Source organism: Eutrema salsugineum, unplaced genomic scaffold (assembly GCF_000478725.1).
Source record: "Eutrema salsugineum unplaced genomic scaffold, Eutsalg1_0 scaffold_1, whole genome shotgun sequence".
NCBI classification, from domain to species: Eukaryota; Viridiplantae; Streptophyta; class Magnoliopsida; order Brassicales; family Brassicaceae; genus Eutrema; species Eutrema salsugineum.
The window spans coordinates 5,237,671-5,259,307 of NW_006256909.1; the positions used below are offsets into that span (position 1 = coordinate 5,237,671).

At 37.2% G+C, this 21,637-nt stretch overlaps 5 protein-coding genes and 2 non-coding genes across 9 annotated transcripts; 3 read left to right on the forward strand and 4 right to left on the reverse strand.

Annotated features, from left to right (window-relative positions):
- The first annotated feature begins 853 nt into the window (after positions 1-853).
- TRNAA-CGC lies at positions 854-926 on the forward strand. Its single transcript has one exon. It is a non-coding gene; the product is annotated as a tRNA-Ala (tRNA).
- Positions 927-1,114: 188 nt separating this feature from the next.
- On the reverse strand, positions 1,115-3,054 carry LOC18029370 (E3 ubiquitin-protein ligase SINAT4). The gene is made up of 4 exons (XM_006412954.2): positions 2,794-3,054; positions 2,369-2,638; positions 1,710-2,096; positions 1,115-1,622 (listed from the first exon to the last, which is right to left on the reverse strand). Exons 2-4 carry the CDS (start codon positions 2,594-2,596, stop codon positions 1,260-1,262), a joined length of 978 nt encoding a protein of 325 aa, XP_006413017.1. The 5' UTR covers positions 2,597-2,638; positions 2,794-3,054; the 3' UTR covers positions 1,115-1,259.
- Positions 3,055-3,270: 216 nt separating this feature from the next.
- Positions 3,271-3,342, forward strand: TRNAQ-CUG. The gene has a single exon. It is a non-coding gene; the product is annotated as a tRNA-Gln (tRNA).
- Positions 3,343-3,414: 72 nt separating this feature from the next.
- LOC18029371 (membrane protein of ER body-like protein) lies at positions 3,415-7,509 on the reverse strand. Of its 2 annotated transcripts, XM_024149400.1 has the most exons (10): positions 6,999-7,509; positions 6,645-6,713; positions 5,929-6,429; positions 5,675-5,821; positions 5,418-5,501; positions 5,279-5,329; positions 4,752-5,081; positions 4,344-4,583; positions 4,176-4,237; positions 3,415-4,086 (listed from the first exon to the last, which is right to left on the reverse strand). In XM_024149400.1, exons 1-10 carry the CDS (start codon positions 7,351-7,353, stop codon positions 3,589-3,591), a joined length of 2,337 nt encoding a protein of 778 aa, XP_024005168.1. In that variant the 5' UTR covers positions 7,354-7,509; the 3' UTR covers positions 3,415-3,588. The 2 variants fall into 2 exon arrangements, with proteins under 2 accessions (XP_024005168.1, XP_006413018.1); XM_006412955.2 differs by lacking the exon at positions 6,645-6,713 and having other exon boundaries at positions 6,999-7,508.
- A 2,386-nt stretch (positions 7,510-9,895) lies between these two features.
- On the reverse strand, positions 9,896-12,497 carry LOC18029372 (membrane protein of ER body 1). 2 transcript variants are annotated; one of them, XM_024149905.1, is made up of 7 exons: positions 12,303-12,497; positions 11,785-12,165; positions 11,351-11,704; positions 11,162-11,278; positions 10,804-11,097; positions 10,650-10,711; positions 9,896-10,563 (listed from the first exon to the last, which is right to left on the reverse strand). In XM_024149905.1, the coding sequence occupies exons 1-7, from the start codon at positions 12,457-12,459 to the stop codon at positions 10,105-10,107; spliced, it is 1,824 nt and encodes a 607-aa protein (XP_024005673.1). In that variant the 5' UTR covers positions 12,460-12,497; the 3' UTR covers positions 9,896-10,104. The 2 variants fall into 2 exon arrangements, with proteins under 2 accessions (XP_024005673.1, XP_006413021.1); XM_006412958.2 differs by having other exon boundaries at positions 9,897-10,563; positions 10,804-11,067.
- Positions 12,498-12,713: 216 nt separating this feature from the next.
- Positions 12,714-13,756, reverse strand: LOC18029373 (membrane protein of ER body 1). Its single transcript, XM_006412959.2, has 3 exons — positions 13,599-13,756; positions 13,463-13,524; positions 12,714-13,272 (listed from the first exon to the last, which is right to left on the reverse strand). Exons 1-3 carry the CDS (start codon positions 13,648-13,650, stop codon positions 12,853-12,855), a joined length of 534 nt encoding a protein of 177 aa, XP_006413022.2. The 5' UTR covers positions 13,651-13,756; the 3' UTR covers positions 12,714-12,852.
- A 4,581-nt stretch (positions 13,757-18,337) lies between these two features.
- LOC18029374 (phytolongin Phyl2.1) lies at positions 18,338-19,671 on the forward strand. The gene has a single exon (XM_006412960.2). It carries the CDS (start codon positions 18,543-18,545, stop codon positions 19,335-19,337), a length of 795 nt encoding a protein of 264 aa, XP_006413023.1. The 5' UTR covers positions 18,338-18,542; the 3' UTR covers positions 19,338-19,671.
- The last annotated feature ends 1,966 nt before the right edge of the window (positions 19,672-21,637 follow it).

Below are 21,637 nucleotides of genomic sequence, written 5' to 3' on the forward strand. Positions count from 1 at the left end.
GGAGAGCTATAAATGCAAAAAGGAAAGTTCGAGAAGAAACAGAGTTTAGAACCCTTTTCAAATTGTATTGGGTCTTTTTCCTTCATTCCTCCGAATTATAAGATTTCCTAAATTCCTAAATTCCTTAATTTCCTTATTCAAGTTTTCTTTTCCTTATTCCTTAAAAATTAGGTTTATATTTATGTCATACAATTTAGGACTCATAAATTGATTTTAAAAGCTTAAGATTAGTTTTCATAATTTTGAAATCATGTTGACAGGAAAAATATATTTGTTAAATGATAGAAAATCTTATAAAGTTTAAAGAAATAAATAACATCATATTATAGTTTACTGTATTCTCTTCTTAATTAAGCTCGGTGTCTCTTACGACTCTAAATATAAATTAACACCTGATTAGTCGATTAAATTATGATTTGTATTTTAAAAAAATTCTATATTTTTCATTAATAATCTCTAACTAATATTTATCACATGTTTCCAAAGAGTGGAGATAACTTTGCTGTGACATGTGCTAGAAATGGTTCCATGGGAGCTGTGTGACGATCACTTCAGCTAGAGCTGAGCATGTCAAGTGCCCTTCTTGCAACAACAAAAGAGCATATATTGGCATAAGATACATACACCAATACATAATCCATCTTGGCAATTTATTGATTGACAATACATATAACATTGATTAAACATCAGTTTTCCATATATGGTGCCTTATATATACATTTGGATGTTATATTTTTTGTAATCACAGAGAAGATCCGACATCAAGTTTTAGAAAACTTAAGAAGATTTCCCCTACTTTCCTCAGCCATTTGTTTATGAGTTTTAGTCCAACTAAATTCTTTAATATTCACAAGGGGATGTAGCTCATATGGTAGAGCGCTCGCTTCGCATGCGAGAGGCACGGGGTTCGATTCCCCGCATCTCCATTTCTATTATCTAAAACATTTTACTTGGCATTTTTCGATCAGAAGGTTCATAATATATAAATTCCTTTTAATCACATGATTTTTTATCAGTTTATTGTATCTCAAATCTCCATGCGACCATGCGTGTAATGAATCTTGAGACTTGAACATATGAACTGCGATCCAAGTTTACCAACGAAATGAGACTATAACGTGTAAATGTGTGACAAGATCAACACAAATTCATTCATGAAATCTTTTAGATACAGACAAAGAAGAACAGTGCAAACGAATCACCAGTCACCACCATACAGCTTTCCTTCTCAAAGTGAGAGAAAAAAAAAGAAAGAATGATCAGGAAGATAGGTTTGGTATACAGAGCCCAGAATCTGGACTGTGTTGCTCTTTCCAGATTTTACCAGTGACTCTAAGTTTAAGCTCTTTCCTATCACCACCGGAGAAGAAGAGAGCCATGTTTCTTTGGATGATGAGACCGTCGTTGCTGTCTCTCACTTTCCTGTGGCTATCTCTGATACTTCTTGGAGTTCCTTCCCATGTTAGCTTCCTCCCACTGCCTCCCACTTCTAAGCTGTAGCTGTAGCTCCGTGCTTCTTCCTCGTCCCCCATGAATCTCAAGAATGCCATGTATACCGGACCCATCCCGAGCTGGAACGCTTCAAAATGGAGGCAAAAGTATTGCCCAAAGCAATGGAAAACCTAAACCCATAGAAGAAGAGACTGTCAATTTTGATGTCGAAAAACATTGAAGAGAATAATAGTTTACTACACAACAAGGATGCTCACAGTTAGCATCCAAGTGGCGTTCTCTACTTCACGAGGATTGGATTTGACGTAGCGGTGGTTAAAAGTAGAACCAGCGTGCATATCAACTTTGTGATCATCCCTGAGATGGGCTACAAGGAAAGGGATGTCTCCTACGATACCACATTCCGAACCAGCATACGGACAACTGTAAGGTCTGAAGTTACAGAGAGACTCATGCTTTAGTTTGCTGTAATAAGGAAATATCTCAGGACATCCAAGATTGTAATACTTGCAAGGCAGCTCAAGCGACTCTGCTACTTTCTCAAGAGCTAAACATCTTATATCTCCAAGTTCTTGTCTACACGTGGGACAACGGTTATGAACCCTTACTTTACAGGTCGAGCACAATGTGTGTCCATTATGGCACTGCAACAACAAAAACATAAAAGAGACAGACTTTTCAGATCAAGAACTTCCCAGTATATCATTATAGCCCAGTAAATGCTCTAGGTCATGTTTTTCTTCCTAAAAGCTACACAACATATCACTGTCCTTGATCATTAAAGCAACTTTCATCACAGTCAAGTAAATATACAGAGAAGAACACAAGTGATTGCTACAATTTGCGAGTTAAGTCATCAAATGTGGAACAGATACAGCTAAATCGTATGCATCAAACAATAGCATCGGAGTTTCACCTGATGGATAGGAGGATACATAGAATAGGTACAGACAGGGCACTCCAGAAGCTCGTAGACGCTAGTAGCCGGAGCGGTTGCCGTCGGACCGACTATGTTGGTAACGACGGCGGCAGCGGCTCCGCCGTGATTCTTCGTTGAAGAGAAATGGTAAGTTCCATTATGATGGATCTCATCGTTCTGGACGCTTCTCGTCGAAGATTCACACTCCATACTATCCGTCTCCATTACCACAATCAAATTCAAAAATCGAAAACACACAAAAAGGCCCTAAATTCAAAAAAAAAATTAGGTCAAAAAAACCCCCTTCCTATTCTATTTTTCTTCGTTTTTCTGGAATCTCTAGTCTCGGAAAAGAAAATTCCTTTCTTTCACACCGATGAACATGGAAAAAACAAAAGCGAAACAGTACTTTGCTTCCTTACCACTTTTGGGAATCTTTGAAAATGGATTCGATAGACAAATCTGGAAAAAACGAGAAAGAGAGAAAAGGGAAAGAAAATTGAAAGAAACAAAAATGAAAAATTTTCAGGGAAACCAAATCGGCCCTGACTCTCTCCTTCCCTCTCTCTCTCTCTCTCTCTCTATCGTCACCGTTTCTGGCAAAAGCGGTGCTTTTCTTCGTTGGCCTCTGTGATCTCTGAAATTGAGAGAGAGAAGAAGAGAGATCAAATATGAGCCGTCCAGATGCTGAGGCACCCTTTAATTCGAATTTGAATCCGACGGTTATCGCTCTAACCCAACCAACTGGCTATAGCCATTAGTCTAATTGGATCAAACCCAATGCGAACGTAACTGATGTCCGCTAATGCTCCTTTAAAACGTCGACGTTGTATTGGACTTTTAATGGCAAGCCAAATAATATTTGAATATAAATAATTATATTCACGACATAACAAAATGGTTCTATGGTCTAGCGGTTAGGACATTGGACTCTGAATCCAGTAACCCGAGTTCAATTCTCGGTAGAACCTCATTTTTGCATATTTTAACATTCAGGACATTTTTTTTCAAATTTTTAATGCAGAAAGTAAGATATAGCTAAACATAAAAGGGTACAGGTCGTCATTTATTATTGTGTGCTTCCTATAATTGGAACAACAAAAGATTTGGCCTAAAACAAAAAACAAAACAAAAAGTCTAACAAGAGAGCTCACAAAGCAGAGTGAAATAGAAAAGTAGCACGAGGTGTTGGATTGTTCTACAGACATGATTCAGTTTCAGTACGATGATGATGAGTATCCGAAGCTACCAGCTTTTCTCCCCATGAGTGAAAGCAACATCTCTCCCGCCGGAGTTTCAGATCCATCAGACCATCCGTACCTCTCAAGCAACTGATCCACAAAGTCACCAACCACGTACGAAATCCCCGACACCGACACAGCAATCATCGTATAGTACAGAGCGCTCTTTAAGTGGCTACCTCTTGGGGACTTCACGTGAGCTTTAGCTAAGGCGAGCAACACAATGCACACTAGAGCTGACCCGAAAACTGATGCCACTTTGTAGTTTCTGTTGTGTGTTTTGCTGAATGAGAAATAGTAGACTACAGGAGGGAGTAGCCCGGCGATTATGAAGGATAAGACTGCGACTATTGCATGAATCGTGAAATTTTCTCTTCTTCCGAGGAGTCGCTTGTACCGACCTTCTTCTTGACCGTTAGTCTGGTTATTCTCTGTTGTTGTTCTTCTGGGTTCCTCGTCTCTGAGTTCTTGGAGCTGCAAAAGAAGTTTCTCTGTAAGTTTCAGGTTACGCAGTTCATTACAAAGTTTATGCATCAGGATAAGATTTTTAAGTGATCACTTACATTATGAATAAGGAGAATCAGCCCACCGAATAAGTTTGCAAGCCCCAAAACCAAAATGTTCACTGCAAGCACAATGATAGAGTCGTGTGTTACTATTTTTCAACCGAAGAAATTTTGTGTGTTGTGTTTCACAATGGAAATGGAATGCTAAGGCTGAGCGGTACTTACACGTTGAAGCGCCGGAACCAGCAGCAGATGAAATAACACCGAGGCTTGTGATGGATTCAATTAGACCTCCGTATACAATGCTTTTCAAGATTTCCACTGTACGTCCTTCACCAACTGGTCTCACTACCAACGGTTCCCGTAGAGTCCCTTCTTCTAGCGAACTCACTGGGAGTGGTGGCATATCAATTACAGGACTTGGTGTGCCGGTAATAACTCCTCTGTCACCTGTGTCCATCGCACCTAAAACAGAAGCGAGAAGTTAGCAAGTTGTGTATGAGAATGACTACACAGTACATTAACAACTTAATCTTCAAGGAAAGAAGACAGAAGACAGTTTTATATTATGTATTTGACTATGAAGCTGTGAAAGTTATTTTCTAGCGGCATGATAAAGAGAATTAAGATTACCTGTTACTTTTCCCAGACCAAAATCTAGCTTTCCAGTGTCTGTTCCTTCAAAGAGATGAGAGACACCTTCTGCATGAAATATAGTTTCTACTCTTACTACTCCATCGGGTCCACTGGTCACTGTGTTTGATATGTTCATGTCGTGAGATGGATGAATCGGGGAAAGGCGTCCTTTGTCTGACGAGTGGTTCCGGTCTGCTGCATTAGCATCATCCTTCTTCATCTTTTGCTGTGTTTGCTGCTCCTCCGCCGAAGGAACCAGAAACTTTTGCTCATTTTCAACAGTCGCTCCATTGTTGACAACTTTGCTAGCATCATCTGATTTTGCAACTGCCATCATATCAAGGAAAGAGTGGTGGAGTTTTCACAAGTCAACGAAGAGACAAAAAGCTAAATAAGAGAAGAAGAAGAATTGGCTATCACGTTTTAGTTTCATAAAAGTTGCTTCTAAACGCCCTTGCTTACAAATTCAACTACAAGACACGAACATGGGTTCCACTTTCTAAGAGTGACGCAATTATATGTACCTGGAATCGAAGGGGTGTCAACAGGCCCTTTAACTTGAGAAACACTACTATCTGCCCATCAATGCATTCAAAAGATTACAGATGAAAAAATTACCAATTGTGGTTCATTAATTGTCACTATATAAAAAAATCTCCCTACCTTGAATCGAAGCCCCTGCAACATCCTGAACAAGGGCTGGAGCTGTTGATGAGGAAGTTGCTGGGACACTAGGTATCGCCCCACCTGACAACACAAAAGAAATGAATTTAATTTTAGTGATAGTGTAATATGAAAAAAAAAGCAATGCAAATTTCATTCTACTAGACACCGAAGTTGACTGAATCACCGTCTTGAGGTAGTAAAAGAATGGAATGTCTAATACATGATGAGACTGGCAAAGGGAGACCAAACAAAACCTTGCTGAACAGCTGGTTCTTTTTTCTTAACTCCTCCAAACATTGGACTGAACCAGTTGGAAACGCCTGTAGCCTTCTCTTGAGGTTTTGGCTGAGTCTTTAACACCTCCACACTTTCACTGGGAGGAATCGGCTTAGAATCCACCCCTGCAATTTTTTTTCCCAAAAGACAAAAGCATGCTTTGGATACAAAAAGAGATGGGATTGGGATCTAATATATCAAGTATCAAAGAAATTGTTAAAATCTAATCTACCTGTGGGTAAGAATATGCTGAAGCATGACAAGCATTTGTAGAAAAAGGATTCATGAATAGAGTTTTCATCACCATCTGCAGGTGGCAAATTGTCTCCCGATCGAAGAACAGGGTCATCATTAGGGCGAGGCCTTGTCAAGCTTGGTGGATCGTCCAGCACAGGAGGGATCTTCCGTTTCCTTCTTTGAAGGACAACCCTTTCAGTGATGCAAGACTTGCAGTTTGGACAGAACAAATCATGTGTCTGTTGGTTTTTCAGCACTTTCTCCACATCATAATCTTCCACATCTTTGGTTTCCCGCTCCTCTACTATAACATCACCAGGGGGTTGATCAGGGCCTTTAGAGATTTCACCGTCTTGCACTTCTTCGATTTCTCGGGTCTCTTTGTTATCCTCAGAAGTCGAAACGTTATCAGATTCTTGCTGCTTTTTCTCCCCGTTCAAGCGGTCAGCAGTTTGGGACTCATGAGCATCAGGTTCTACACCAGCTGACTCAGAATCTATTATAAGAAAATCAAAGAATAAATAATTAACCAGAAACTCAATTCTAGATGGTGGCATCTTCAAGCAATTAACACATTATCAAATGTTCACTACAAGTCAACCAACACGGTGGATTAAACAGCCGAGGAAATAGCTAATCTTTAAAGTGATCCCAAGAATTTGTAGCTCAAAAGAATTTTGTTGGTCAAAGAAGCCCTAACACTGGACTGACCTTTGGTATCAAAATATAACAAAGATTCCTCTCTGTAGGTCCAATCGCATTGGCGACATTTCCAAATTCCTTCATATACAAATAACAAATCATGACAAAAGACTTCACCGCCAGAACAAATGTATCACAGAAAAACTACTCTACACTGAAATTCAGACTCAATCCACAGCAGCCAGATATCTTGAGGTGATAATTGCAAGATACAAGATTACAAGACTAACTGATAAACCAAAACCTTGATTGGGCTAATACCGAAAAAATTCGCAATTGGTAAGGAAACAGCACGAAGTTGATGCAAAGAGACGCTAAATGCAGCTCAAAACAAGGAATTAATCGGAGGTTAAAGTTACTAACCTTGTTCACCGTCAAAGTAAACGTTGCAATTGTTCCCGTCGCCATGCTCCTCGTGAAATCCACCAACATCCGTAACTTGCTCCGGCGACTCCGGGACCTCCAAGTCTTCAATTGCGATATGCTCTCCTTCGCCGTTACGGAAATCGGGGGACCCATCACCGGAAAAGCTAGAAGACGAGCTGATGTTGGTGAGTGTACTACTGTCCGCACTGTCGAGTCTCTTTCCATGACGAAATGACGACGCTTTCCTCTCCAGCTCGACAACATGTTCGTCTTCGTCTTCAACTTGTATTGGCTGGTGGTGGTGCTTCTCGGCCCCGGTGGTGGGATCCGTGAATTCGGCGGCGGATCCCATTTTTTAAAAAGAAGAAATAGGGCAAAGTGGAAGACAGGAATGGCCAAAAGTAAGGGATAAAAATAAGAGAGACCAAAAGAGAGATTCTGAGATCTAGAGAAGGTGATGGATGAATGGGGTCGTCTCTGTCTCCTTCCTCACTTCAACAATATTATCACTATTGTTGTTTAAATATTGATGAAAATGTGTTTTCACTTGGCCGTTGAATCAGCACCATTTCTAATTCATATTTTAAACAAACACGCTTGTTTAAACTTTTTCCCCTCAAAGGCTAATTTTACCTTTTCCTAGATACGGAGTCAGAGTAGTAGTAGTTGATAACTTACTACTATTATCAGTGATTTTTTTTTTGGGTAATATTCACAGATTTTATAAGATTATTTCTAGCTTATTTCCGTACTTATTACCATACCTCGATTTAACGAAATTTAGCAGAGTTAAAATCGTTGTTAAGGGTGTTAATAAAATGATAAAATCAAATCTAATTATATAATTAACTCTTTGATTGGTTGCCGAAAAGTGATAAATTTAAATTACCATTTAAATTGAACTATACTATTTACACCATAATTGAATACACTATTTTCAACATACCGTATTCATCCGAACAATAATGTACCAAGTACATACTAGACGAAGAATTTTTTTTTTGGGTGTCAAATTAGCTGAAGATTTTTTGTCACCTTCTTTTAAGGGATTTATTGTCACGTGGATGACAGAAGTGAGAGAGTGACTGCATTCATTTCACAATGACCGCACCTTCCAACTATAAATCAAAGAGGTATAGATTTATCACGGCGAAAAGACTCTTATCTAGATCAAAGTCAAACACGTAGCTCATAAGAAAACAGATTAAATATATATAATCAAACGCATAAAATACTTTAAAAAAATAATTAACAACACATAATACAGATCCTATTTGTTTTCATTATACTACTAATTAGAAAGTCGCATCTTGAATTAAATACTCAATGTGAACATTCTGAAATAACTTGGCATGCAACACGTTTGCTGACATATTATCATTATCACATCCGTATTAAAATTCGAATATCTAAGATCTGTATCAATTATTCAATTTTGTTCAAAAAAAAAGTTATATCCAAATTTCCTTATAATTATACAAAGTAAATATATTTGTTCTTTTTGTTCAACCAAAAGTATTAATTTGAGGCAACTAAGTTAATTACAACTGAAAAAGAAAACCAGTGCGATTGTTTTTTTTTTCATACAAGTTTGTTTCAATAGTAATGTCGTCTTTTAGTGTTGATCGGGACATTTGTCAATGATGTAGTTGTGATCAATCACCATCGCCATTAGTACATTTTTCATATTCTCAAGTTTATCACTACAATTTAAAAAAAAAAAAATACACATATATATATATATATTGCCACGAGAGAAACATGATTTCTAAGTTAGTTGTAACAATAAGTGACGCCAAAAAAAAAAAATGTTATCACAAAAAAATAGCTCGAGACAAGATATCTGACCAAATCGCCTGATTTCTTAAGTCTTAACTACTTTCAATAATACTACCTAAAAAAATAATAAACCCAAAAAAACACGTTACGAACGTGGCTGACAGCATGCAAATGGTCAATATTTAAAACTACCTGGATGGAGATAGTAGAAAAATACATTTAATCACCATCACTCATCATGTTACTAACAGTATATATGGTGTACTTGTATTGTTGTGTTAAAGAAACTGAAAAATCTAAAATGATTTCGAATGAGGCCTAGTAACATTAGTATAGGAATGTTGTAGATTGGAGATCCGCGGGAGACTTGGATCCCATTGCCATTAAACTATGACACATTATATATTGGGATTGTAGAATACAAGTTCAATCTCCATATATTTTACATTTTGTTTAGTGACCAGTTTTGCTATTTTAAAACATAATATAACAGCAAACATTTTAAGAAAGAATCCAACCATTTTCTGAATTCAGGGAAGAGCCAAAGTTGGCTTGGATAAGTTTAAATAAGCCAATTGCAATTTAAGTTTGTTTAAGAAAATTTCAAGTGAAAAAATTCCTTGATGGGTGAAACGGGGGGATGTGTTTCTGCTACCAAAAATGGGAGGGTGTTACAAGCGAGAGGCCCTTCTCTACCTTGCCCAAAATCCACTGGTTTATTCAAATGATCCCAAAACATGCTTTAATTCATTGGATTGTTCCTAGAGATAGGTTGCCTTCTCGTAACAGGCTACTCAGCCGGGGGCTTCCAGTTCCTAGTACATGTATACTTTGTGGCATTACACAGGGATCAGCTCAACACCATGTTTTTCGATTGCACACTTTCTCCTCACAGGTTTGGTATGTGATCCTTCTTTACCCATCCATCTCTCTCCTCCGGTCAGTTATGAGAATTTGTAAATTTGTAAGTTATTTCAATTTTATAAATTTGTAAGTTACTTCAATTCAATAATCTATTTATTATGCTTGGAAAAAACGTAACACTAGGCTACATCAAAATGGATCCAAGCAATCTGCCGTCGTGGTCCATATATTTCATTATTATAATAAAAAATGTTTGTTTAAGGTATATATTTTGTAATTAGTGGCCTTTTTCTTTTTCATTACAAGTTAAAGTATCTTGTAATAAAACTGTTTACCCCCAAAAAGGTTATTTTTGTCTCCTCTATGTCTCCACTTTATTTCCCCATAAAGATAATAAATTCTTTCACTTTTAAAGAAAACAAAAAAAGGGTTATAAAAGGAAGTGCAAGATGAACAAGTATCAAACTCCAAGAGTTTGTGGAGAATCATCATAAAACCCGTTTTTCTCAAGCCATTGATTGACCAAGTATCCCACGAGTTGAGACAATCCCGACCCCGTCGTCGCCATTCCCGTGTACCGAAACAGGGTCTTGAGATACTCGCGTCTCTTCGAGGCGTAAGCTTTCGCAATCGAGAGCAAGACGACGCAGAGTATAGACGCTGCGTAAACAGCTAAAGTCTTGTACTCTTGCCTCTTCTCGACTCTTTCTCGGAACGAGAAGCCGTATACCAGAGGTGGGATCAGCCCGAAGACGACGAAAGACGAGATTGCGATCAACCTGTGAAGCCTCGAATTCTCTCTTCTTCCGAGAATTTCCTCGTACCGATCTTCTTCTTCTTCTTCCTCTGCTTCAGATTTTTTCTGATCATCTGTGTTGTTGGTTCGTATTCTGGGTTTCTCGTTTACGAGTTCTTGGAGCTGCAAATTCAAAAAAATGGCGTCTTTGTTCAATTTTCTGAGGGTTACATACATAAGTTTCGTTACTGACCAGAAAGATCGCTTACGCTGTGAACAATCAGAAGAACACCGCTTGACAAATTGGCAACTCCCAAGGCCAAAACGTTCACTGAAAACAGAAGCAAAGACTTTAAAAATGTCATTTTTAGGCATTCATAGTGTTCGACGATATGTCTCAAAGGATGGAGACGTATCACATACGAGTCGAAGCACCAGACGCAGCCGCAGATGTTACGGTGCAAAGGCTTGTGATTGATTCCGTCAAACCTCCATACACAATACTTTTCAGGATTTCGACTTTACTACTACTGCCTTTGCGAGGTTCAACACTATTTGGGATCTCTTCTTGAGTTTTAGGTAGCAACCCAGGTTCTTCTTGAGTTTCTGCTGGTGTTACACTCTCTGCATTTTCATGAGTTTCCTTCTTGCCAACTTGCATAGATGGTTGCTCCTGCGGTGAAGGATCTAGTGGAATTGGGTGAATCTTTTGCTTGTCTAGCACGATCAAGAATCTTTGTTAAGAACCAGATTCATCTCGGAATCAGAATTCAAGACATACCTGTTTTCTTGTCAGAATCTTGATCAGGAGCTGCAGCTTGGTCATCGTCATATTGAGTTTCTTGACTTTGTTTTTCACTATTGGTATCAGTAGACTTGGAATCAACCCCTTTGTCGCCTGGCATAGTTCAGAGATTTTTCATATAAAAGTATTGAAATCAGGAGAAAATGAGGAGAAAATGCAAGTTACCTTTCTCCTTGTTATATATGGGACTGTATCGGGACCTCATTGCCGTAATGACGAGAAGCAACACCATAGACGTGGGAAGTATCAAAAGTACAGAAGCGGAAGGCAGCCACAATGAAGAGATAGAAGGCAACTCCACATGCGGTGGATTGAAAAGCGGTGACTGCTGTGGAGAATTGGAAAGGACAGAAAGAGCAATAATAATACAGAGGAGGAAAAACCAAGCAAAAACATCGAGGTACCACTTCGGAAAACTCGGTCTGTCTTTCTCAATCATGACATCGATGCTCGGTTCTTCACCATCGGTAACCAGATCGATGGACGATCCTGGTGGCTTTGTATCAACCCCTTTCTTGCCTGAATTTGCCAAGAAACCATCGTCAATCGCAGCTGTCAATACAACGACACCGAAAGAAGGCAGGAAAAGAAAAGGGTACCTTTGTCTTTGTTGTGGCCATAAACAGAAAGAAACAACTGCTGAAGATAGTCAGGGAACCATGATGGAACCTTTGTCTTCTTGTCTTTGGATCTTGAACCATTCTCAGTGTCAAGAGCTTCATTCTCAGTGTCGTGGTTCTTTGTGGGTTGGAGATCTGATTTCTTCACGAGCTTGACTGTTTTGGTGATATCTTCACCACAGCAGGGGCAGTAAATGTAATACTTATGCTGGTTCTTGAAAACAATCTCCACATCATCGTCCAACGAATCAGATTCTGTCTGTGGATCTTTTGCTCTAACTACTTCAGTTTCAGAGTACTGGTTCTTGTCTACGGATCTTGAACCAGTCCCAGTGTCAATAGCTTCATTTGACTCTGATCCTATGTGTAGCAAATTGGATTTAAGCATTCGGAAAAAGGAATTGAATCGAACCTTCATTTGGTATCAGTTTTAAAAACAAGACCAAAGACTTATGAACTATAATAGTAATAAATCAAAATACAAATAATTCTCAGACCTTGTTCTTGGCCGAAGTCAACGCCATCTTCCTTGTCGCTGGCGCCGTGTGGGGAGTCCAGGGGTAGTTTAGTAAATTCATCGGTAGAGACACTATCGCCATTGCCACCGTCACCGGCGGAGCTTGGAGTGGGAGTCGGGTTCGTGGTGGATTCCATTAGAGACTGACAAAGATGAGATTGAGAACCATATCATCATTAAACTGTTATATGGTTAGTATCTCTATCTGAATATTTTTATTCCACGAGTTCCACGTTCTTTTATCTAAACTCTAACCAGCATTGACTAACCAATTTTTTTTTTTGGCTAATGTCTTTGTTTATATGAAAAAGAAATTGATTATTATTAATTAAACAATGTCGAACCTTTTGCTTACAGAGAAACAGAACATGTCCGTGTACAAAACAAATTAAAGACTTGGGACGAAAAGAATGGATGGAGAAATAATGAAAGCAAGCGACATATCAGCTAAAAGAACAACACTTTGGTAGCTTTGTTGTTGTTTATTGAAAAATTTCTCTTAAAATCTGGAATTTCACTCTTCTCAGTAATCAGACGCATTGAAGCTCATGAAAGCCATTCTTTCTAAACTGATTGGTGGCCATGAAAGCAAGCGCAGACGCCCCAATCGCCATTGCGGTGTATTGAAGCACGGTCTGAAGTTTTTTCTCCATTTTGAAGGCGTAAGCTTTGGCCAAGGAGAGAGCTATGACGCAGACCAGAGTGCCGGAGAGAACAAGTGCAGCGTTGTAGTGTCCCTTGTCGGTTCCTTTGATAGAGAGGACGTAGAAGAGATAAAGAGGGATCACACCGAAGCAGAGGAAAGAAACCACAACAACGGCGCAGTGGCGAACTCTGTTTTTAACGTTTCCCAGTAGGATCGAGTACGGATCTTTTTCTCCTACTATAGTTGAGTCATTATGATTGTTTGCACTTTGATGATATGGTCGACACGTTATGAGTGCATGTAGCTGCCAAAATATATCCTCTTTTGTAAGTGGTTTTAAATCAACTTTCAAATGGAAGAAATTGCTGACAAAGAGTTTTTAGATAGAGATGAGAAAAAACAGAGTTATGTGCTCTGTTTGCTCAATAAAACTTACTAACTGTTTGCAGGCAAAAAAGAAAAGAAAAAGAGAGATGATAAAGAAAACGACTTACGTTGTGACAGATGAGAAAAAGGCCAGTGAATATATTGGCTAGTCCCAAGGCCAGAACGTTGACTGCAAGCAAAGACAGTGTAAATATGAATAGAGTTGTATGAAGAAAGTCTATGTAGGTATTTGTGTGTACTTACAAATCGAATCTCCAGCAGCTGCAGCGGAGGATACAACACTGAGGCTTGTCATGGATTGGATTAGACCTCCGTACACAATACTCTTCAAGATGTCTGGTTCTTGAAATGAAACCACATTGTATTTCCACAAATTCTCAGGAATTCGAGGCTTTCGAAATGGAATCGAAGAAATTGTAGGCCAGAGCAGAGCCAGAATGGCGAGTAACAACAACGAGATAGCCGAAAGGGATCTGATCAAGCTTCCTTTCTTCTCTATCAGTGGTGAAGGGGGGATGTGTCCATTATGTTCTTCAACATTCACTGTACCATTTTCCGGATTTTTCTGCAGGTCAGGGTTTATAACTACTGGAAGTGGCGTTGGAGAAGGGGAGATGTGTCCATTATGTTCTTCGACATTCACTGTACCATTTCCCGGATTTTCCTGCATGTCAGGGATTATAACTACTGGAAGTGGCGACGGAACAGGGTCGATAGGAGTTGGCCTAAAGTAGGGGAAAAGCTTTCCGTTTTCTACAATATGATGTGGGAACCACAGAACAATGACTGAGAGGAATAGCAGAACCAAAACCAATAGGAACCGCAGAGAACTTAGAATAAGCCATGGAGAAGATGGGACTGGTTCTGTACATCAAGAATCAATCAGTCAACTACTTTAAGAAATCAATCTGTCAAAGTAATTTTTTTTTCTTTTTTTTTAATACCTGGACAAACTTGAATAGGTTTAGGAGGGGTGGTTATCTTTGTTCCTATATATCAAGAAACATTGATCACGTAAACATTATAAACAAAGTGTCTTCATCATCATCATCATCATCATCATATATATGAAGCAATGTATACATATACAAGGATCAGGATTATGCGTGGTGACTGGCACCTCTATATAGATCAAGAAATATTTCTAACTCTCAGCAATTTGAATTGAAGAAATAACAATACACCTTCATATATCATCACCATATATACATATATTTAAAGCAATGTATAGGTTACTACCTGGAGAAATTGGAATAGGTTCAGGCGGGGTGGTTTCCTCTGTTCCTATATATCAAGAAACATTGATCATGTAAGCATTATAAACAAAGTGTCTTCATCATCATCATCATATATATGAAGCAATGTATAGGTTTATACCTGGAGAAACTGGAGTAGATTTAGGCGGGGTGGTTTCCTCTGTTCCTATATATCAAGAAACATTGGTCACGTAAGCATTATAAGCAAAGTGTCTTCATCATCATCATCATATATATGAAGCAATTGATAGGTTTATACCTGGAGAAACTGGAATAGGTTCAGACAAGGTGGTTTCCTCTGTTCCTATATATCAAGAAATTAACATTGATCATGTAAGGATTATAAACAAGGTGTCTTCATCATCATGCATCATCATATATATGAAGCCATGTATATATATATATATATATATATATATATATATATATATATATCTTGAGGATCAGGATTATGTATGGTGACTGGCATCTCTATATAGTTCAAGAAATATTTCTAACTTCAGCAATTTGAAAAGAAGGAAAAACAATATATCTTCATATATCATCACCATATATACAGATATATAAAGCAATATATAGGTTTATACCTAGAGAAACTGGAATATGTTCAGGCGGGGGGGTTTCCTCTGTTCCTATATATGATATATCAAGAAACATTGATCACGTAAGCTTTATAAACAAAGTGTCTTCATCATCATCATCAATCATATATATGTAGCAATGCATACATATATATATATATATATATATATATATATTGAGGATCAGGATTATGCGTGGTGACTGGCACCTCTATGTAGATCAAGAAACATTAAGCACTTGATACGCATTAAAAACAAAAAAACTAAGCGTCTTCATCACCATATATAAAGCAGTATATATGCATACCAGGGCCTGGGGTATTCTTCCTGAACCATGAGAGGTGAATGAAGGGGGACTTGATGGAGAAAACAATAGCGAACCACAGTACGAAACGCTCTTTGTTGTATGGAAAAATCTCTTTATCCTTTTCAAAGAGTTTAGCAGTAGTTTTGGTCACGTTAAGAGTACAGTTTGGACAGTAGAGATCATGAGTATCTTGCTTCCGTATCACTTCCAGCGCCTCCTCAAGACGTTTCTTGTCTCTCTCAATTCTTGTCACCAAATCCTTAATCTCTGCTTCTACAGTTGCCTGCACGTCATTTTCACTAGATCCTTCTCTGCTGTCTCCCTCCATTTTTGTCACCAAATCCTTCTCTGCTTCTACAGTTTCCTGCACGTCATTGTCACTAGATCCTTCTTTGCTGTCTACCTCCATTTCTGTCACCAAATCCTTCTCTACTTCTACAGTTGCCTGCGCCTGATCACCTTCAGATTCATTACCCTTGATATCTTCTTCCTTATGTCCTACGTACATTATAACACACACACAAAAAAAAAAAAAAAAAAAATTGGACTCAAGAAAATACAAATTCTGTTTTTAAATTAACGCTTTCTTGATTGGATGATTCAAAAGAAAAGATGATATTCTGATATTGCATACTCTTTTTGCTTCTTCAGGTGCACATGGACGACACTTGCCTAGCAGATTAACGTGCTCTATGATTCAATATAAATTCACAATTTTATCTGAGTAATATACACCCAACTTTGTTGATAATCTAATTCTAAACATTAATTATCAACATAAAATATATTGTATATATCATTTTTTGGTTGATCTCGCCGGGGTTAGACTACATCACTAAGGATTTTAGTTTTCATGAATCTCTACAAATTAGTACTCGTATAATGTGAAATTTACTACCATGCATGCAAAATGAACATTGGGTAAAGCTTATTGACAAAAATTAATGCATAATGTAATTCTATACATGAATGGTTCACAGTCGACGTAAGATACTGAAAAAAAGAAGACGTAAAATATTAATTTCAAATACTGTTTTGCTATAATGTCTTCAAATAACAAAATATATATACGAAATGTAATTTTGAATAATTTAGAACAACGGAATCCCAAATGTTTTTAGAATAAAACCTGTTTCGTCAGCGACGGGGTGATCATCGCTCTTCCCGTTAGCTAGGGGGAATTCGCAAATATCTTTAGGGGATTCACCCATATGATCTTGGAGGTTTGAATCGTTTTGATTCATTTGAAGACGGTGATGAGTTGATGATGGCAAAGGAAGAACCATAGGACACTTATTTATATATGCTCACGCGACTTGCTTCCTATCTCATATTTTCTTTTTCTTTTTATTTATTATATGTCGATGTATTATTTCTCTACCATGTGAGGTCAACCGAAGAAATGAACCACGAAAAATATAAAACTAATCTATGAGAGCGAGGTTTACTTTTTTTTTAAAAAAGACCAAGTATATATATATATATATGTATATGTTAATATATGTAATATGTATATTAATGTATTGTATAATCTACATGTATTGATTATTGCAATTGTACATTAGTCTTTTTGTTACTTGCTGTGCCAAAATTCCATATATACAAGGTGGGAAAATACAGAAATCTATTATAGATTTTCTTAATTTTGGATATATATATGTTAATGTTATACTTCTAGTCTTCTAGAAAACTATATGATGGTTTAGACAGATCACCCCAGGATATACGTTATATATTACTTACCCACAAAGTGCAAGGCCTATTCTCCAGTCTTTACTTGCATGGTCGATGGATCACATTCATAGAAACAAGGGAAATACACTATATCGGAGTAGGATGAATCCATAACAGTTGATGTGATCGGAATTCAAGAGAGAGTACTCGAGGAGTGTTAGTGTACATATGTTTTGATTAGGGCTATGCAGCCTATGCTAAATGCAGTGTATGGTTCGATACAATATGACTATGTGCTTCTTCAACCATGCACTGCATGTACTAGGAATTGCGTTGAGGAATTGCGTTGAGGAATTGCGTTGTAATGCTTGGACTAGAAATTATATTTTCTCTCTCCGTAGCACTTGTGCGTTTCTCTGGTTATAGGTCTTGACGTGTAATTGTATCATGAAAATCAGTTTAGCCTTTTTGTTTATTATTAATTATCCCTAATACGCGGCCTGCCTATTGCCTAACACTAGTTGACCTTGTATATCCTTAATATTATTAATTGACCAAGAACTGTCATTTAGCAAAAAAATTGACCAAGAACTGTAAGAAGTTGTTATATTGCAGTTTCTTTTTCTTCATTGTTTATGACTCGGGGAATCTTGTTTAAGACTGATTTTTTCCATTGTTGATAATTTGCGAAAATATTGTTTAAGACTGATTTTTTCCATTGTTGATAATTTGCGAAAATATTGTTTACGACTTCTATTATGTTTATGACTTGGGGGAATACTATAGAGTTGACTAATAATAACATAATTATTTCAATGTAAACTTTAGCCTTAAAGGCCCATGGGCTTACAGGTTTTAAGATTGGGAATCATTGGATTTAATCAAGAAATAGATTTTGGACCTGTGAACCCAAATAAATCCATTATATGCTGATCTCAACACTTGGCGGTAGTACAGCACTGGGAAGGAGCGATGGCTTAATTAACTACCACGTGTCACATTATAGTCACGTGGCCTATGGCAAAAACTAAAGAAGCTAGGAATGGTTTTGTAAATATTGACTATTATGAGGGTACTTTCACCAAAGGTATATAAATTGATCGTTATTCTGCTTCCGTCTCTATCTTTTTGCGGTAAATTTCTGCTTCTTCCTTTTTTTTTTTTTTTCATTGTTGGTTTTGCCAATAATGGAGCTCCTCCACCATTTTTGTCTGTTCCCTGGAAAATCTCGAAAACTAGAAGATGGATCTCTAAAGAGAGAGAGATAGAATCACTGAAAAATCTCTTCTCCTTTTGATTTGAGATCGAATCACTGTTGGATTTAGGGATTTTTCCGATTCGTTTTTTTTTTTTTTGGGATCGGTAAGAAATGATATCGAATCCACGTCTCTTGTTCTACTCCTGCATTGCAAAAGGAACAGTGATTCTCGCCGAGTTCGCTTCGAAAGAAGAACCTGGAATCGAAGCTCTAGCTTTGAGATGCATCGAAAACGTACCTCCTCATCATTCGATGGTTTCTCATACAGTCCAAAAGAGGACTTACGCTTTTGTAATCGATGGTTTGTTATCGTATTTCGCCATTTTAGACGAGGTCGTAACGAAATCAGAGTCTCTCTGGCTCTTCAGTCGATTGAAATCAGCCACGGACGATCTAATTGCAGACGGATCTGCGTCGGCCTCGTTGGATAATCCCACCAGACACTGTCTCCAATCAAAGCTCGATCCAGTCTTCGCTGAGATCACTGGTGGTAACAAGGATTTGGAAGTGGAGTTAGATTTGGTTGGATCTCCGAGGAGTTTAGCGAGGGAGGTGAAAAATCGTGGTTTGGATTCGTCGAAAGGACGCAAAGGCTGTGCCTTGAAGCCGCTCCTGGGAAATCCATTGAGGGTGTTGAAGAATAAGAAGAGATCGCAGACAGAGGCCAAAAGTGAAGGCATTGTCAATGATTGGGCTGAGAAGAAGATGGATTTGGGAGGAGGAGGAGGAAGTGTATTAAGCAAGGGATTAAGAAACGGGTTGGTTCATGATCATCATAGACAAAAGGCAAAGCAGATATGGAGGAAACATGTGTGGGTTGTTTTGATGTTCGATGTCTGCATCTGTGTTGCTCTGTTTGGGATCTGGCTTTGGGTTTGTCAAGGTTTTCAATGCATCGATGGGTAAATATCTGTCACTTTACAATGACCAACCATATCAAACACTGAGCTTTGGGGGAAGTAATGGTTTGCATATTTGTCATTTGGGTTTAGGGTTTGTGTGTTGAATCTGATTTCCTTTTTTCCAAAATCCGACGTGTTGTTTCCAGGGTTAAAGGCTTGGTTTTACACGATCGTGATGATGTTCATTGTGTTTTGGAAGTTTTTTTTCTTTTTTTTTTCCATGATGCAAAAGCAAAAGTGTTTTGTAAATCTCCTTTGTTGTAATACTATCTCTCGTTTTCTTGGATGACAATTTACTTGATCTCTGTTGTGTAATTTGACAAAAGATGAATGCAGCACTTACCTAATTACATTTTCAAACTTGGCCTATTTGATTATCTGATTTATACAGTGATCGGCCGCTCGCAACGAACATGTGAATTATGCTACGCAAATCTATATTACTGTACAGGCCTGTTACTGCATATGGTGAAAATTGAAATGAGAAAACTTAATTAGCTGCTACGATTAACCTAACCAAGTCCAAAAGACTGCGGCACTAGTTGTAATAAGATTGATGTAAACCAATATTGTATATAATTGGTATTCTAAACAACTGTAGAAGAGAAGAACAAGTTTATTACCAACGCGAGTGGCTTCCCTGTAAGCAAATTTAGATCAATGATTATGTATATATGTATGTATATAATTCTATGACCAGTGATCATCTTACCGATGACACTATCTTTTCAAACTTTATCAAATTGGTTTACAAATAACAAAATTTTACTCAGTTTTGTTTATTTACAGGTTACACCAACTCCTGAAAAGATAATTTCGTGTCAAAACAGAACAAGAAATATACAAAACTTAGAAAACTACAACTCTATACACCAGTTTCAATTCCGGTCATTTTTACTCACCAAAGTTTATATTTCTTAAGACGATTATATGCGGGTCGTAATAATTCAAAACTTTTTTTTTTGTAGCTAATGGCCAAATTGTATATATTTTGATGTTATATGATGAACTCGTGCGGAAATTGCTTCATAATCTAGTTGCCGTATATTATATATGTATACTTGTAATCCTCCCAGGATAAACGAAATAAAAAATTAATATCGATAAAACAATCTAACAAAAGAATTTGTAAAGTAGTAGATATTAGGTATAAAGAATTTTGAAAGATCAAGATATCTCTTAATCTCTTCATAATAGTAAAGCCATTGATTGCGGTTTCGCGGAGCACGTTACACTTAAATAGATAAATACATCTATTCAACTCAATTTTTGTTAATTAGGCCATATGCTTGGACTATACAATGTTGAAATCTATATATTGGAAAACCGCCACATTTGGGCGAAACTGCCAGGACCTTTTTTTTTCGAGGAATTGAGTAACGTTAGGAGATGCATGAATTATCAAACAAACTTGCATGGGCTCACAAGGTTAATATGATGCGCATAATCTTCTGACTCTGCTTCAACATGCAGCTCTTTTTCCATACATAACTCACTTCTCCATTCACAATCACATACATACATACATATAACTCATGCAACGACAAGAGCAGCCTTTGACACATTCCTCACTTTCACCAATATTTATAAATGGAGAAGTGGTTAGTTTAAAGACTACACATCTACTAGGATCCACGACTCCCATATTTTAGGAAACACCTACGATGGCCTACCTCTATTTAGTTTAAAGACTACACAAACTTGTATAATTGAGAGAACAATACAATTATTTTTCGTCGACGAACAAGACTTCTTCAGATTACATTACTATCTATCATTTATTGTCACCGCTATATAGTAGAACCTCTATAAATTAATATTTGATATATTAATAATTCCTATAAATTAATAAAATTTGCTAGTTTTAAGTTGGGGCAATGTAAAAATCCATCAAATTCGATAAGATAATAAAATAATTTTTTTAAAAAAAACCTTTATGTAATTATATGGTCCCAACAAAAACATAAATTAATAATTATATAAATTTATGCAAATATATATAAACATAACATTTTAAAATATGACTAATGTGTTTGTTTTACTTTTTGTTAAAATCATTGGTTCACATCTCTCTAATTATTATATCAGTAGCTCTTATTGCTGTTTTACTATATACATTCAAAATTTATGATGATTTTTTAAAGTGATATTTGATTTTCTTAACTGTAAATGTTTTTAAATGTATTGTAGTGTTATCTTCAATTTTATCATTAATAATACTGATAGTAACCATGATATTTTATAAATTTTAAACTTATGAACATGTATATTTTTACATGGACAATCTAATATTGTGTTAAAAAC

Excerpts from the sequence above, each read along its gene's own strand:
- LOC18029370 (XM_006412954.2), bottom strand. The coding sequence starts at position 2,596 with ATGGAGACGGATAGTATGGAGTGTGAATCTTCGACGAGAAGCGTCCAG. Across the intron at positions 2,097-2,368 it reads TGTATCCTCCTATCCATCAG|TGCCATAATGGACACACATT; the intron begins GTGAAACTCCGA and ends TTGTTGTTGCAG. Across the intron at positions 1,623-1,709 it reads ACGCCACTTGGATGCTAACT|GTTTTCCATTGCTTTGGGCA; the intron begins GTGAGCATCCTT and ends CTATGGGTTTAG.
- LOC18029371 (XM_024149400.1), bottom strand. The coding sequence starts at position 7,353 with ATGGGATCCGCCGCCGAATTCACGGATCCCACCACCGGGGCCGAGAAG. Across the intron at positions 5,330-5,417 it reads TGCAGGGGCTTCGATTCAAG|ATAGTAGTGTTTCTCAAGTT; the intron begins GTAGGGAGATTT and ends ATTGATGGGCAG. Across the intron at positions 4,087-4,175 it reads TGATTCTCCTTATTCATAAT|CTCCAAGAACTCAGAGACGA; the intron begins GTAAGTGATCAC and ends CTTCTTTTGCAG.
- LOC18029372 (XM_024149905.1), bottom strand. The coding sequence starts at position 12,459 with ATGGAATCCACCACGAACCCGACTCCCACTCCAAGCTCCGCCGGTGAC. Across the intron at positions 12,166-12,302 it reads TGACTTCGGCCAAGAACAAG|GATCAGAGTCAAATGAAGCT; the intron begins GTCTGAGAATTA and ends TGCTACACATAG. Across the intron at positions 10,712-10,803 it reads TGCGTCTGGTGCTTCGACTC|TGAACGTTTTGGCCTTGGGA; the intron begins GTATGTGATACG and ends TTCTGTTTTCAG.
- LOC18029373 (XM_006412959.2), bottom strand. The coding sequence starts at position 13,650 with ATGACAAGCCTCAGTGTTGTATCCTCCGCTGCAGCTGCTGGAGATTCG. Across the intron at positions 13,525-13,598 it reads AGCTGCTGGAGATTCGATTT|TCAACGTTCTGGCCTTGGGA; the intron begins GTAAGTACACAC and ends CTTTGCTTGCAG. Across the intron at positions 13,273-13,462 it reads TTTTTCTCATCTGTCACAAC|CTACATGCACTCATAACGTG; the intron begins GTAAGTCGTTTT and ends ATATTTTGGCAG.
- LOC18029374 (XM_006412960.2), top strand. The coding sequence starts at position 18,543 with ATGATATCGAATCCACGTCTCTTGTTCTACTCCTGCATTGCAAAAGGA.